The sequence below is a fragment of the Lytechinus variegatus genome, chromosome 12 (assembly GCF_018143015.1).
Source record: "Lytechinus variegatus isolate NC3 chromosome 12, Lvar_3.0, whole genome shotgun sequence".
NCBI classification, from domain to species: domain Eukaryota; kingdom Metazoa; phylum Echinodermata; class Echinoidea; order Temnopleuroida; family Toxopneustidae; genus Lytechinus; species Lytechinus variegatus.
Genome location: NC_054751.1, coordinates 9,865,055 through 9,881,811, shown reverse-complemented (window position 1 = coordinate 9,881,811; position 16,757 = coordinate 9,865,055). Strand labels below are relative to the sequence as shown.

The following is a 16,757-nucleotide window of genomic DNA, read 5'->3' as shown; positions in this document are numbered from 1 at the left end:
CTTAATGGGGTTTATTTTCAACTGAGAACCCGCCAAATAATCTTTTCTTTCCCGTTTTCTGTTCCTTTCACGGGGAGTTCAATTTTCCTCGTTTCTCAAAAGCAAGGCCAGCTGAATCCCGGGTTGGCATGAAAGGAGGGAGTGCAAGAGAGGAGAAGTTCTGTGGATTGAGAGTTCTCGTACTTAACACCGGATGAAAGGGCTCTGTGAAACAAGTACAAAGGCCTGACCTTGCCTCAGCATTCACAGGACTCTAGCAGATCAAAGAAAACAGGCTAGGTGTGGGTTCAAGTTCCCTTTAGTTTTCCATTGTGAGCCAATCTTGGCCCAAGGCGAGAAGCAGGCTTTCCTTGGACCTATTTTCTTGGGGTAGGAAGATGGAGCGAGAGGGACGATGGAAGAGGTCTAGAGATGTTTGAGGATGCAACAGTAGAAAAGTGTCAAAAGGGAAGAGAATAAAGTGGTCCTCAGACAAATGCACATGTGCAACAATTAAACCAAGTAGGCCTACAATGCAGTCAGCCTAGATCTATAGATCTCATCGGGACCTTAACTTGCTTCCAATAACTTACATACATGTACAGAATATCCCCTCCAAGTTCTAAACCTTAACAATCATGCTACTCTAGCCATTTGGTATGACTGTAATCTGGAATGGTTGTCATTTCAAAATACTTGTTACCCCGAAAGACTTATCATTGTAGACCAATTGATTTGTCCATCCAAATTTACCGAAATCATGGCATTTCATAACTAAGTTGGTAGGAGAATTTTGCATTAGCAATTTTAAAAAAAAATTCATTCTTTTTCTTAGAAGACTACAACCAATGGATATCATTTATTAACATCAAACCATGGAGGCAGAAAGTTGACCAATATGTTGGCTGGCATTCACACCAGAATTGAAAAAAAATACTCTAAATCACATAATAAATTGGGAGTTCCCAGCTACCAATATACTTTTTAACACAAGTAGTAGAAAAAGCAGGGGGGTTAAATTATTCAAGGATGTAAATAGGGCTATTACTTCATTTCAATTTCAACAACTGGTTGATGCTACATACCATAGTAGCTTGGACGGTGTCCAGCGCAAAAGGAGAGAAAAAAAAACAGAATACAAAGCTAATTCAAAAGTCAAGCATATAAAAAGGGACATCAATAGGGCCTATTTTCTCGCTAGGACAGAGGCAGGGGGGAGGCATACACAATAGGGAGAGTGTGGGGCTTCGGAGAACGAGCACTGGAATGCTGATTAAGGGGTATCATTAGTCCTATCTCACAACTCTACCAGCGCCGCATTCTGGTCAATAGGTGGGTCCAACAAAATCAATTATTGGCCCCAATGACTTGCCTTCAAAGAAATAAACAGCTTGTTTTGTTGTGGAGAGAGAAAGAGAAGGTAGGTAATGGAGGAGGGAAAAAAAGACTGGCCCTACTGCTGGGTCATTGTTGCTGTTCCATGGTGGAGCTAGCGCCAAACAGGACAATCTCTGGAGACAGACAGGATAATAAGTCCAATTTGGTCTTTTTTTATTTGTTGCAGCGGCCTGATAACACTATTATTATTGATCAAATTATCAAGCGCTACCTTGAACAGATATACAGGTGTGTTTCTTCGTCCAATGGAATGTAAAGTAACTTGGTTACTAAAACACAAAAATAACTGCACCTCCATGTTTATTTTCTTTCAAATGTTCCAACTATTCTACTTTCTATATTCTTCATTAACTCAAACAGAAATTAACTGCATAACAATTTGGTCATTGCTTTCTTTGAATGCCTTTCCCCATTTCTGTTTTTTATTCTTATAACAATATTTTCAAAAATTGGTATAGCTCTTCTACTCTACATGTAACAATGAACATGCCTGGGGACACCCCATTTAACAATATCATCCCTGATAGGCTTCATCCTAAATTATTTTTTGAAATTGTTATTTACTATTACTTATTACAAACATAAAATTGTTTCTGGATCTGAACTATTGAATGATGTAAGGGACGTGGGTGCACATGCCACGCTAGCATGCATATTGACGGTGGAAAGGCAACTGCCAGTATCCTTGAAAAGTAGATGAATGAATGCTGCTTAGCTGAACAAAACTTAACATTAACTATTCATCACATCTTGCCTGTGTCTATAAAATGAACATATTTTCAAACCCCGCTCTTGAATGCCGGGAGTCTGCAGCTTAAAATCAATTGTTACTGTTATTGTAATGACACAGAAACATTAAACCTTCACCAGCATCTAATGAGAATATCGGGTTTGCATTGCAAGTTAACACAACTTTTCATACCCCCCTGGAAAAAAACGATAGTGACATCCACCCTCCCCCTTTAATTTTACATCTACATTGTACGTGTCTGCCATTATTAGCATCTTCTTTCACTCATGGACCTAGGCCCACACACATAACTCCAATGTTGGTTTGTTGCAGCACCATTGGCATACATGTAGTTTACTGCATCTATCAAAAGAGAAGTTTGGGGACTTTGGACAGCAGGTGCACTATGATTGCAGAAGAGAGCAAGTTTATTGAGTTTATCAGGGTTTTTATCTCTCTTGAGGGTAAGGTAAAGCATATTGACAAAGAGAACCAAGATTCTTTCATTATCGCTGTCGAAGATTGTATAAAGAAGTCTTGCCCAAGCCCCTATGTAAGACTACACATTATACATGAATTACATTTTGGAATGAAGGTTTAACTAAGAAGAAGAAATAAGAACTAAGAAACATGACCCTATTTCAGTTATATTTACTTTTAACTACCGGTATAAAACTCTAGAATATGATTATTAAAGGTATTGTTTAACTTTGTGAGCAGCCGATTTAAAAAATTCTCAAACCAAGATGAAACATGTGTACAAGTGCATGTATTAGAACTAATAAACCCTGAAAACAACCATTATTGAGAATGAAAAGCTAAAACTACAAGGTAAACCCTGATTTTGTAAATAGGTGTCGTATAGACGCCTAAATACTACACATAAGTGTATGGGATAAAATTAAGATGGTGTTTCCGGTCACTTTATACATGTATTTCAATTTTTGAAGTACTAAATGATTATTTTCGAACGCAATTTTTTCTGGGCTTCATTTTTGTAACATATCGCAGACACAGGTGACAAGTGTGACCTTCTAGCTCAGATTTGTTTTTAAGTCAAACCAATGTTAACCAATCACTTTAAGCCAATATCCATTGTACACACTTGCATAGTTGAAATTCTCTGAAATGGGACAACTTTGAAATATAGAACAATTAAACACAAAAATCATATCATAAGCTTTAGGACCTGCATGTGATGTACTGTACATACCAAAAATATTTAAGACTGGAATCTGAGACTGAGACCTTAAAATACTGTATATTTCAATGGACAATATTAATGAGTTTCACACATATCCAGCAGTAATACATAACAAGTAATTTATGGCCAAAAATAGCATGGTGTTTTCAATTGTACATTGTAAAATTTTATCTTCAACAAAATAAAATTTGATAGCTTGCTCTAATGGGATGCCATGAGTTTAAACTAGTAATATCGGAATAACATGATATGAAAATGGGTGTGTTCTGGAAACAAAGCAGCATGGTATTTATTGTTTGTATCCTAAACGTCTTAATCGTCTGCTGATGGGGAAAGAAGGAATTGTCTGGCATTGTTAGAACTCGACAGGGGAGTTGATTTGGATAAAATTGTAAGTTGGAATGAGTCATTCCAGCGTGAAAGAAAAGAAATACCTTTCTCAATGGGGAGGGGGTTTGGTTTACGCATACACAAAAATTGAATTTGTTAAAATTCTGTATGCTGCCATCAATTTCAATGTCAAAATATTATCGAGTCAAATTTTGGACTCTCTACAACAGGCTTTTAACCTCTGATTGACATGACGTCATAACGAAATACAAGAAGTTTGATCAAGTACATATTTTTTGTAAATAAACAACAAGGAACAACTCACTGATGTGAAAGGCATTATTCCATCAAACTGAAATACATACATCCATGCTTCATTTTCTAGATTCTAGTGCATTTTTTTTACTGTTACTGACTACCATGGCAAAAATTTGTCTTTTTCTTCAAGACCAACAAAAAATACTGACAGTTGCTTTGCGAGTGGAGAGGAAATTGGGAAACAAGGCACTTTAGTGACTACTTTTCATGGAAACGCAGCAAAACGATCATGACAGAACACCCAATAGACACTAACAACATCTTCAGTCATCCTTTCAGACTTGGCACTGAGTAGTTGATTCAAATGCAGAGAGATGAGCAAATATGAAGAAGGTGATGAGTGTGTTGGCAAGCCTGAACTCCAAGAAAGTCATTATCAGTCTACATCTCCACTGGGAGTCCATCAAGTGACAATATTACACCCCGAGCATGGATGGAACCATTCCCAAAAGCGAGCTGAGAAGGGGAAGCATCTCGTGCAACAAGGCATGAATTATGAAAGCAAGAGGCTGCAGAACACGGGACGGTTATTATTAGGTTCTGTAAATGAAGGCAGAAGTGCTGGCCAGGCAGGCAGGCTGGCCAGCTTCATACAACCCAGACTGATAGGGACAGCTGGCGTTCGGTTTCTGGTGTTTCCTCCAGGGCTTTTGGGAGGCAGAAAATTGTCAGAATTCAATTTGTGTCATCTAGCCATAAAAATTGGTTCCTGTCCCTGTTCAGTCCCAATTGCACTTCACACACATCTCTGACCATTTCCACACTATTTCCTCTGTTTGATTTTGAAATAAGTTCACTTGCACTATCGGCTAACTCATTGGAATTGACAAAGTCAACAAAACAAGTTTTCCAAAAATATAGGTCTAATAAAGTGAGTTAAAGTGAAAACAATTTGATTGAAATCTAATAAATTTTTATGTTAGATGTGCTGAAATTGGTCTTTAAGACTAACAGCTACATTCATGCACAGGATGTTAAAAATATATCAACATCATCGACACTAGGCCCAATGTACTTTCACTGCATTGAGGAAAAACTACCAAAACTTTTTAATCATTTATCCCACTTCTTTCTTATTCATGAAAGAGCGTTAATGAATAATGAAAGAAGTCTCATCACAACAAGAATTTTAAGGTTTGATTCTTATATTACTATGGGTTCAGAAATTTTGACATCATACAGGATTGCACATATTGTAGATTTACATGTATATTGTAGATTTACATTCAATTTTGAGAGGAATATAGGCCTATACGCCTATTGCTTACAAGTTAAAGTTTTGGCTTACATCATTATGAATATCTGCACATCTTAAGTCTAATCTAAGTGAGTGATGTTTCAAGAAAAAGAGCAACCAAACGCAAGCAAATGTCTGTTCAAAAACAAATCGTAAGGTAAGGTAATTAATGGCAAACTTTCTTGTTTATTACTATTTCTCGAAAAATAAGTACAAATTGTTTTGCTGTAGTTAAAGCAATCCATAAATTGCACATTTTTAAGCGATTGATAAAAAATTTGTTTCTTGAAACAGCTTAAATACCATAAATGATTTGAAAAAGCCTCATTAAAATCTTTAGGCCTGCATGATAAAATGAATGATTTTATAACTTTAAGAACAGTTATAAAATTTATATGTACATTTCCTACTCCTTTACCTTGGTTATATATTTTTTTTCTTTCACCAATCTATAATGCCTAGGAAGTTGGAAAAGGCCTTACATTAAGTATGTAACCCAATCTAGTGAAAACGGAAAAAAAAATATCTGTCCAAATTAAAAGGAAATAATAAAGATAAACCAAATTTCAACTCTGAAATTTAAGGTTGAACATTCAAGTGTCAAATAAAAATCATTTTTCACATCTAAAAGTAAACTGATAACACTACAAAATACAAACCTTCTGGATCCCGTAACGTTGTTGCTCCAACCACTGAAACTAATGTCCAACTGCATATTACACATAATAATAGCGCAATCCATAGCGTCCTTAGAGGATCTGAACAAGCAGAAGTTCTAGAAAACATGGCGGGACGAGCCCTCAAACAGCAGCAAGGCAGTCTCATGATGCCGCTGCTGCTCTGAGCATAGCTTTCAATGCAACACTTTGGAAGTCCTTCACGGACTCTTCTCGAAAAAGGAGCTTTCCTCCGTTGAAGTGTCGTTTCCAATCAATTGCAGAGAGTCCAGTCCATTCGTAAAATTATTCCGTATCGGATCTGTTGAATCTTTAGGATGTCGGTTCAGGATGAGGACCACTCTTGTAGCAAGCAGTAATATTAAAATCCCACCGTAGATTGTTAGGTTTGGAGAGTGAATCTTTCGACAAGTATTGACGACATCATGCTGGTAATGTTTTCATCATGTATCAACCAATGTTCTTTCCATGACCGTTAAAAAGAATCTGAAAAAGAATGAATTTATTCAAACATATTGAGAAGAATAAATCAAGTTTTAGTGTTAAAAAGGAATAACTATAAGAACATTCAGAACGACTAAATTTTTAATTCTTTCCACATTAATTTGTTACCATGCTCAAAATTCAAACATAACTGCACTTATTTTAAGTTTTGCTAATATCTAAGGCCACTTTCTACAAGAAAGAAACTTTAATAGCCATCAGTTGTATTCCATAGGCATTACATATTCCAGAAAACATAGCAATGCTGTATTTCTACGTTGGCCTACATGTACATCATAGTAATGCACAATTCTTAAGTTTAGTAAAACTGATAGGGAATACATCTACAACTTCAAATATAACACCAAACAATTGAAAGATCAAGTATCATCAAATAATGGACATAAAGCATAATCTTTTAAAGCACTGAATATGCATACAGAAACTACAACTCTACATGACTTGATGCATGAAAAGTGTGTACCCCTAAGAAGCACCCCAGTGCAGTAACACAATGTCCCTCTGTTCAATTTGACCCAATCCACAGAAGGGATAAACCAATGGAGGATTATACTTAGGTTTGCTGCCTCCATGATCAAAAAGTTTTACACAATCATCCAAACTCTCTCAAATATCTACCTTTTTCACCATGAACTACACCATCCAGATACAGTCAAAGGGTTGAAACTAATCCAAAAAGAACTTAATCGCTTCCACAGTTAATAAATATCCAAGAATCCAAAACAGAGTAAGGAATCAAATCCAGAAAGGTACCAACGCAATGCGTTCGCTCTTCTCCACTGACTGCCTGTGTGCCTGTTATGCACATAAGGAGCCAGCACTAGCCCAACGCTGAACTTTGTTCAATGGAATACTTTTTTGGGGGGAGCACACAATGAACCTGCTTATGCCAGCCCTCCCTGTGCCATGGTACTGAAAACTGGTAGAGCAATCAGCTTGCGCTCTTGCTCCAATGCACAGGCATTCATTCTATCCTCGTTTACATAAAAACCAAAGAAAACAGAGCACCACGCACACACACACTCCCGAGTCAGCAATGCAGTGACACAAACACACACACTGCATTTTACAGGCAGGCTGGCATTATCACAGTGTGGTGTGTTCCCTGAACAATAAACACAGGAGTTGGAAAAGTTTCGCTCTACTATATACCCCTCACAGACCACAAACACAGGCTAAGGTGAGATGGTTATAGTCTACAACATCCTGACCTTCTGATTTTTAATAAACCCTCGTCGTCGGTGGAGTGGATGAGAGATGGTGATGGTGTTTCATTTTATGATCAAATCAAAATGAAAACTTCTTCACCATAAGATCTTCCAAAATTGACCATTGTTTGCAAAACATGTTAACAAATATGACAAGTACTCCCAAGTTCATATTACAAAATAAATATGAAGCTACTGAACTTACGGCAGTTTATACATAATAGTCAGAAAAAATCTATGATAGTGATATTTAAGTTATACTTAATACCATTTTAAGATATCATTATAAAATTATAGAAAGTAGAAAATAACAATCTGATTGAAAAGCATGATTTAAAGATTTAAAAAACACATAACTATAGGGCCCACTGCATAAAAATTTATTTGAAAAAAAAACATATGGAAGGGCAGGTCCGGGATTTTGTAATGTGGAGGCAAAAAGGGTATGTTAATTTCCCCCCCCCCCCCATTTTCCTGAGAAAAAAAATGTTCTCACTTAAAGGTCAAGTCCACCTCAGAAAAATGTTGATTTGAATCAATAGAGAAAAATCAGACAAGCACAATGCTGAAAATTTCATCAAAATCGGATGTAAAATAAGAAAGTTATGACTTTTCAAAGTTTCGCTTATTTTCAACAAAATGGTTATATGAACGAGCCAATTACATCCAAATGAGAGAGTCGATGATGTCACTCACTCACTATTTCTTTTGTTTTTTATAGTTTGAATTATACAATATTTCAATTTTTACGAATTTGACAATTAGGACCTCCTTGCCTATAGCACAAAATGTCAAAATAATGGAATTCCACGTGTTAAGGGAGGAATGAAACTTCATTTTACATGACAATGACGAGAAAATCAAAATATTTCACATTTCATATAATAAAATACAAAAGAAATAGTGAGTGAGTGATGTCATCAACTCTCTCATTTTGATGTAGCTGGCTCGTTCACATAACTATTTTGTTGAAAATAAGTGAAACTTTAAAATGCCATAACTTTCTTATTTTACATCCGATTTAGGTGAAATTTTCAGTGTTGTGCTTGTTGAATTTTTCTCATTTTACTCAAATCAAGTTTTTGTTGGGGTGGACTTGTCCTTTAAACAGAGGCAGAGGCACACAACAGTGGATGATAAGGTAAGGGATGCACAATAATGGTTTTCAAGGAAAAGGGGCAGTCACACCCAACCTTACCCCCTTTCAATCCACACCTTGCATGTCGTAGTGGTGGTATGAGAAAATGGGTCTGTCTTTTATAAAACGAACAGGACAATACTGATAGAATCTTTTTGGATAGGAGCGTTTGGGATACGAAATCGAGCATACTACTTGAGTTGGTGCCAGAGTGCCCTGGTGGATGTCCCTACTGAATTTACTTGGAGTGTTAATGTGAATGCCATTGACTGGGAAGTTAAAGATATCTCCTAATGATAACCCCTAACCCCCCCCCCCCCCTCCAAAAAAAAAAAGAGTGAAGATAGATATGAAGAAAAGTACAAGCAAGATAGGAAACTCACATGATTGCTGTATTTACAGATGGCAGATAAGAAACCATCTAATAATTCATTCTCCATGAAGAGAGTAGAAATTTACCTCTAAATATATTTCATATTTTCATGTAGGCCTACATGTCTATTCAGAATACAGGATGCCTTTAGAAAAACAGTTTACACAACTGAACTGGTTTAGGTTCCAGTGTAAAATACACACAAAAATAATTCATACTAGAAAGACATATATGCAAGATTACTGCAGAAATATTTTAAATATTTTTCTGTTCTCTGTTGACTATCATTACAATATCCTATGTCGAGTGTCCTATTTTAAGTAATTTCAACCCTCTTTATAGATTTTCTTTTTAAAGGTAAATGCTAGTTTTGGTAACGATATCAAAATGAGTTCGTACAGAATCCAGTGAAATGACCACTAAAGTGTCTGTTTGTATAAATAAAACATATGTGCCAAAGGATTCTGGAAGAAATTGTGTAATTGCTGAGAAATCAGCAAATAAGCACGGGATTCGGGTAGGGCGTCGGGCCCGACGCCCTGAGCAATAATTATACATTGTCCCACGTGCGCTTATCTGTGTTGGGGATTTTCGGTGTGAACATTTTTCAGCGTAGATATCAAGATTTCACAAAGTCCAGTTAATGTAACTGTACCAGATCTAGATCCTCGATGATATACTTGCAATTAAGCCTTGTTTTACAGACTTTCTCATGAAATCAGTGTTAACTGCAACTACTGGAATTTCTCTTTAATTCATCATAATTGAAAAATAATTGAATTCGTTAATTTGGCAAACCTGTATTGTACATGTAATTGCTAATCTTATATTTTTCATGTAGGTCTGCAAAATTGAATGGGCTTTTAAAAATCAATTTGTGTTTATATATAAACTGTATTAAAGTTGCACTGCAAAATGTGAATTTTTAAGCCTTGGATTTCCTCCCGTTAAAATTCTTATACCATAATAGGCCTATATGTATGCAACAAGAATTAGTTTTGTTTGTCTTTCTTTTATTGCCAATTTATAAAAAGGAAAACAAACCAATTTTTAGAAAGTGAAAATCTCAAGATCATAGATCTACCTTTCAATCCAATAGTCCTTCAAAATGCTAATGCCTATCCATTTTTTTTATCATCGTTATTATGCTAAATCTAGAAAACCGGCATACCTTCATACATAGTAGGATCCATGCTTCCATGGTGTTTCTAAAGAAGTTTGGTGAAACTCCTGTTGGGAAGGAATATAAATGAGATTTAAAGATAACATGACACATATAAGGCGAATTCACACCAGCATGGTAAGAATAATTCCAGAGGCACGTTTCATAAAGAGTTTATGGTAACCTTGCCATTAAGTGAAGCTTTCATGGAATCCTTGATTTTGATTTGCTGTTGAGTTGTTACCATGGTAATTACCATTGGATGGTAAAGTTACCATAAGTATGTAGCTTTTATGCAAGGGGGCCAAGTGTAAGCTCTGAAATTCAATTACCTTTCTATCAGAATTCACGCTGTAAAAACATTTTTTGAATTGTTAAGCACATTGAACCTGTTACTTAAACAACTATGTGTATTGTTTAAACTTTATTTTTACATCTTGTTAAAAGTTTAAACAATTCGCTAAAAAAGTTCAAACAATTTTATTAAGTTATTTTTATTCCCTGGCATTTCCCTGACTTTCACCCGTATGAATGCACCAATATGATGCGGTGTTTGATGAGCCAGAATGAGATGCAGTGAAAGGTCAGAGGTCATAGATGATTTCTTTCTCTTCAATTGCGGAACTAACCTCACACGGTGGCATGAACTGTGCAACTTCGGACTCATTCACCCCCATTCACACTGTGAGATGCAACCACTCAAATATCTGTTCAAGGGTTGGTCATATTTTACAGGACTAATGAGAATGGGTGAACAGAAGAGTACCTTCAAGTTTTTCAGTTTGGGCTATAGATAGGCATGATAGGGGTATTGGGGGTGGAAGGAGCCAGGAACATATAAAAATTGATCATCCAATCAAATTTACTTCAATCATTTTAACCAGATAAAATTTATTAATGGGTAATAATGAATTACTACATGTACATCTTTACAACGTTTGATTGCACACTATTTTGAAGTTGGTTGAATGGTGATAATTTGACTTATTGTCAATCTCTTTTAGATTTCAGCCTATGATATAATTTCATATTTAGATAACTTGATAATTAAGAGTAAAAATAAGTATTATTGAACATGCTTGCTTTTTGGTATTGATAAAAACCCAGACAAATGCGGTCATAAAGTACAGTCCAAATTCATTTTGAATTTAGTGGCTTGCAATTGATCCAATCAATCTCAACTATGGAAGTCATCAATATCATAATTCATACAGCAAATGCAGACAATAACTTCCATTTTGAAACAAAGCAGAGCACACTACTTTGTCAAAATGATGCATGCTCGAATATCGGCCAACGTCACATTTTAAAGACACCATTAAAAATATGCATTACAGATGTTGCAGTGATAGGATTTCCGTACTTGAGATCAATTGGATTGATCGCAACTCTTCATACAACCGGGCCCCCGGCGTGTCTTAAATAGGGCCACAGTATGACCGGGCTCGGGTTGATCTATCCTCTACGATAAGCGACATTTCACCAGACGAACAACCAGCATGTAGCCCTACATTTTCCTGCGAAGAAGCTATTCATGTCAACGAAGGTCAGATTCTACCGACTTAAAAAAACGACTCTTTAACCCCGTCTTTTGTTGAAAAGGTGATTCATAGCCCGCACTTTGTCAATACAACATGGTGTAAACCAAACATGGGTATCTACACCAAGTCCTTTACAGAATAATTGATTTATGTAGGTGTTCATGTTTATTTTCTTTCCCTTTACTTGTAAAAAAAGAAAATGGCTCTACTCTAAATTCAATATAAATCACTTTTTGATTCTACTTTTACAATCGGTCAATTATTTGTGTACCTGACAGTCTGCTTGTTTGCTTCATGGCAATCACTTAAAATCTGAACTTCAAGCAATAAAACCTAGCTATATTTTAAGACACTCCTTGTCGGATTGGTCGTTACGAGTGGATTTCAAGAGAACATAGGCTCTGTATGCTGGAATTCCAAATAAAGATGTTCGGATTGTTAAATGGAGGAAATGAAGAGGAGAAAAACACAACTACTTGATTGAAATGCATGGTGATGTTGGTGAAATGAATAAATGAAAGCAGACCGATGAAAGCTGACAGGATTACAGCTGCATTCCCAATTGCAAACTCTTTCTATTCCCCTATTGATGACCTCATAACATTCATGTTTACCACACGACATGATCATTTTGCTTGATAGCAATCTGATCTCCTCCCCCCCCCCCCGCAATAGCATGTTGCATAACAGCAAGCATATAATAAAGATTCCCATGTGAAATGGAATAGACAAAGATAGGTATTTACTCCATAGCCTTGATACATTTTTAATCGGGATTATGCCTAAAGAATCAACAGAAAAGCTTTTTATCAATGTTTACATGTTTGTCAATAATGGTTTATTTTTCAAGATGAAAACAACAACCCCCCCCCCCCCCCCAGCGTTTCAATAAATCACTGATAAAATAGTTGTGTGTACACAAATTTTTCAGCATATCAAATTTATATCAACTTTATATTTTTTTTTGCTGGTAATACAATACAACTATCATAAATTTTGGATTGCAATTACAGATCTTTCACTTATCCAGGGGAGACTGGGAGTGTTTCTCAAATTAAATAGTAAGTGATTTTCTCTGGCTAAATCATTCCGAGCCAATCAGATACGAGAATTTCAGTAGCTTATAACAGCTGACAGCGAAAACTCACTTTTTGTTTCATGGAATGCTCCCCTGAACATGCCAAAGGAACAAAAGTTTGATTGATTACTGGTATCCCAAAATCACTAGGTTAGTTTTTCTTGGAGAAGCTTCTTTTACAATAATTTTGATGACATTACCAGGAAGTATTTGATGAGGGGGGGTCAAAGGTCATGCGACCACACTGCATCCCAGGCAAGTGCTAAATCCTGCCAATCACATCACCTACATATTACAATAAAATCATGGAGCTATTAAAAAGATAGCTCTATGATAAAATGTATAAAACTGGTAAACCCTGGCTTGTTTTATATATGCAGTAGAATTTCACATACAGTATCATTTCCTGATTACCTATCTTGAGTTTTTCTGCATCAATTCCTGGGGACCTAATATTGTAGATTTAACTGGGAAGTTTAGAGGGCTGGTGACCCCCCCCCCCCCAAAAAAAAAAAGTATTGTTTCAAACACATATATTTTTTCTGCCTAAAATGTTATTTTCCTTGAATATCTGGCAAACTCTATTACCAAATCCAGGAAACCGAAGAATGCCAATTTAAACAAAAAAAATACAAGATTCACATAGATGTTTAGAACTCCATTTCTGTTTATATTGGGTATGTGTTCAAAATTGTTGAACTGATGACCATCCCAACTTGGAAAGAAATTCAGAACACGTTTATACATGTAGTGTCTGGTAAAAACCCTCAAATATTCATGGACAGTCATCCCTACCAAAGTGAGTGTTTGCAATGCATGTCCATGATGTTTGGAACCTCATTACCCTTTTCAGACAGGCTAAAATTTCCTTAACCCCGTACTATTGGTGGGGCTAAATGGCAATTTAGCCCCACCTATAGTACGGGGTTAAGCTTAGCCCACTTTCGTTTTACACAGCGTTTTTGCAAAGTGGGCTAACCCCACCTATAGTACGGGATTATTTGGCCCTGCAAAAAAGCAGGGTTATCCCACCAATTGCGGTGCTAAGAGCAATAGTACGGGGTTAAGATCGCATGTGTAAAACGAAAGTGGGCTAAGCTTAACCCCGTACTATAGGTGGGGCTAAATAGCAATTTAGCCCCACCTATAGTACGGGGTTCAGGAAATCTAAGCGTGTGTAAAAAGTGTACGAGTGAAGTACTTGTACTACGAATGATCGACAAAAACCACTAGTCCGGGGTTAGCGAGTTTCGTGTGTAAAAAGCAAGCATTCCTTATCCGGGGTTAGCAATAACAATTTGGCATGTGTGAAAAGGAAGAAAAATAGTACGGGGTTAAGGATAGTACGGGGTTAGCGATAGTCCGGGGTTAAGAAAATCCTGTGTAAAAAGGGTATTTTATTATCAATAGGTAGTTTCAGACCGCCTCCACGTTCATCAGTTCTGATGGGGGTAAATTTCCCGATCAGAAAATACCAGGTAATATTGGCAATGGAAACGTGAAAGCAAATTATGCGTAATCTCCCCGAAAGAAAATACCCACTAACATTAGGTACTTGTCAAAATTACGAGAACTTTTGCAGGGATTTTTCCAAGGTCACAGGTATTTTGGCAAAGTGAAAGCAATTTACAGGAACTTTTAGCCCATTGGGTGGCTGCTGAGCTATAGTGATTTTGAATCTCGCGCCTCGCTTGCTTAGCAGACCATACTGCGCATGCTCGTAACTGCGGGATCTTATCTCGAAGGATATGTTTGGGAGGGTGTGAATGCAGGAATAAAAGTTCTCGCAATTTAACAGGGATTCTTATGATCCAGGCGGCTTGAAACCACCTAATGTGAAATATTCTGTTGATGGAGGAGCCATTTTTGAATTCCCATGCATACACAACATGTGTAATATATCAGTTTTTGGGGTCCATTTCAATTCATGCTAGAAATTACAGACCTTCATGTATCTGCATGGCCCAGATATGGTTATGATATTACCATTAATCTCTCTCGAAAGCTTGCACAAATCCACTCATGTCTACCCAAACAAAACACATTACAAAACAAGACGAAAAAAATTGTTCTGAACTTCTGAACTATCAAATCCTACTACAGAATGGGAAAAAAAAACAAGAAACTCTCATTCTTTTCTGTTGATATTCATTAAAGCATGATTTGAGCACACATGACTTAAATTGTTACATTTTGAGATTCTTATCTGACTGTATTATTGAACCATTTGACATTGCCCCTCCCCCTCCCCAAAATATGAATAAATACATATATGAATAGATTAGATTAGATTAGATAGATAGATAGATGGATAGATAGATGGATGGATAGATAGATAGATACATAGATGAATGAATGAATAAATGAATAAATAAATTAATATATATAGATTTATCAATAGATAATAATTAATACATAGATTTATCAATAAATAAATACTAAAAAAAAACCAAAATATGTATAAGATATATTGATAAAAGGAATAATTGGCATTTTGAAAGCCGAATAAAACAGAAAATTTCAGTCTTTTGCAAGGGAGCTTGGATGAATAAAGCACATACGTCCCTGCTATCAGTGTTCAAACTTCCAACAAAGATGGATAGAAACATTGATTAAAGAGAAATGCCAGTAGTTGCAGTAAACACTGATTTCATGAGAAAGTCTGTAAAACCAGGCTTATTGTCAGAATATCATGGAGGATCTAGATCTGGTACAGTTACATAAACTGAACTTTGTGAAATCTTGAAATCTACGCTGAAAAACGTTCAACTGAAGATCACCAACACAGATAGGCACACATGGGACAGTGTATAATTATTGCTGGAATAAAGACCTGACGGAAGTGACCGAATCCACGCTTATTTTGCTTATTTCTCAGCAATTACACAATTTCTTCCAGAATCCTTTGGCGCATATTTTTGTTTTCATACAAACAGACACTTGGGTGGTCATTATATTAGATTCTGTAAAAATTCATTTTGAGATCGTTACCAAAACTGGAATTTATCTTTAAGCTTAACCATGACTTCTCTTTAAAAGAAGCCTTTTGAAGAGTCATTTCTTAGTCCACTGGAGACTTTTTTCTGGACGTATATACATCCAAGCTTGAAACTACAGTGTACAGGTCATGCCATACGAAACCAATGCTATGATGGAAAAGCAAGGTGCTGCGGAACTTGACGATGACTCCTTCTCTGGATTCTGCTGGCTTCATCTGTTTGCCATATGGTAATGTTTTCCACACTTTTTGTCTCCTACCAGTCAAGGTGATAGGTGTAAAGGTGATGTGTGATTTTTAACCCCTCCTAAATGCTCTTCCTGATCGTCAACAACTTCATACTTCTTCCTTGTACCGTTTCGTTCAAGAAACAAGATGGCTTTTGGGGTCTCTACGAACAGAGTTCCAGCATAAATTTGAGTTCCACTGGCAAGTTAATACAAAATGTTCAAAAGAACACAAACACATACAAAATATTCAAAAGAACGAAAGAAAAATAGGCCTATTCAAAAGAACATTAACAATTACAAAATGTTCAAAAGAATGAAAACAAAAACAAATACAAACTAGAATTTAATTCGTCATGCGGACGAATTAGGTGGTCTGTCATGATTTTTCATTCAGAGTTGGCTAATGTATAAAATGAATCATTTAGATATGATTGATAATCTTGATTCTAGACATCCTAAGAATAAATTTTGACCATTGCTCAATGTGATTATTAATGTTTCCCATAGACTTTACACGTAAGCAATTTTGAGAATTACAATTCCAATATTGCAAGTGAAAAACGGGCATGATCCCGGCATCTGATCAAAAAGTGGAGGGCACATTACCGAAAGCCCAGAATCTCAGCTATAACATATTAAAAGCTCCGGCAAA

General features: G+C 36.2%; 1 protein-coding gene across 3 annotated transcripts in view; it reads right to left on the bottom strand.

The window, feature by feature from the left end:
* LOC121425598 (fibroblast growth factor receptor-like) overlaps window positions 1–10,326 on the bottom strand; it is a 62,394-nt gene extending 52,068 nt beyond the window's left edge. The window contains exons 1-2 of one of the 3 annotated variants that reach the window (XM_041621711.1): window positions 10,268–10,326; window positions 5,856–6,359 (exon numbers count right to left, since the gene is read on the bottom strand). In XM_041621711.1, coding sequence (XP_041477645.1) covers window positions 5,856–6,021 — 166 coding nt within the window. In that variant the 5' untranslated portion in view covers window positions 6,022–6,359; window positions 10,268–10,326. Of the gene's footprint in view, window positions 1–5,855; window positions 6,360–6,995; window positions 7,379–10,267 lie in introns of those variants that run through there. The other 2 variants (XM_041621712.1, XM_041621709.1) reach the window with 2 other exon arrangements.
* Between the last annotated feature and the right edge of the window lie 6,431 nt (window positions 10,327–16,757).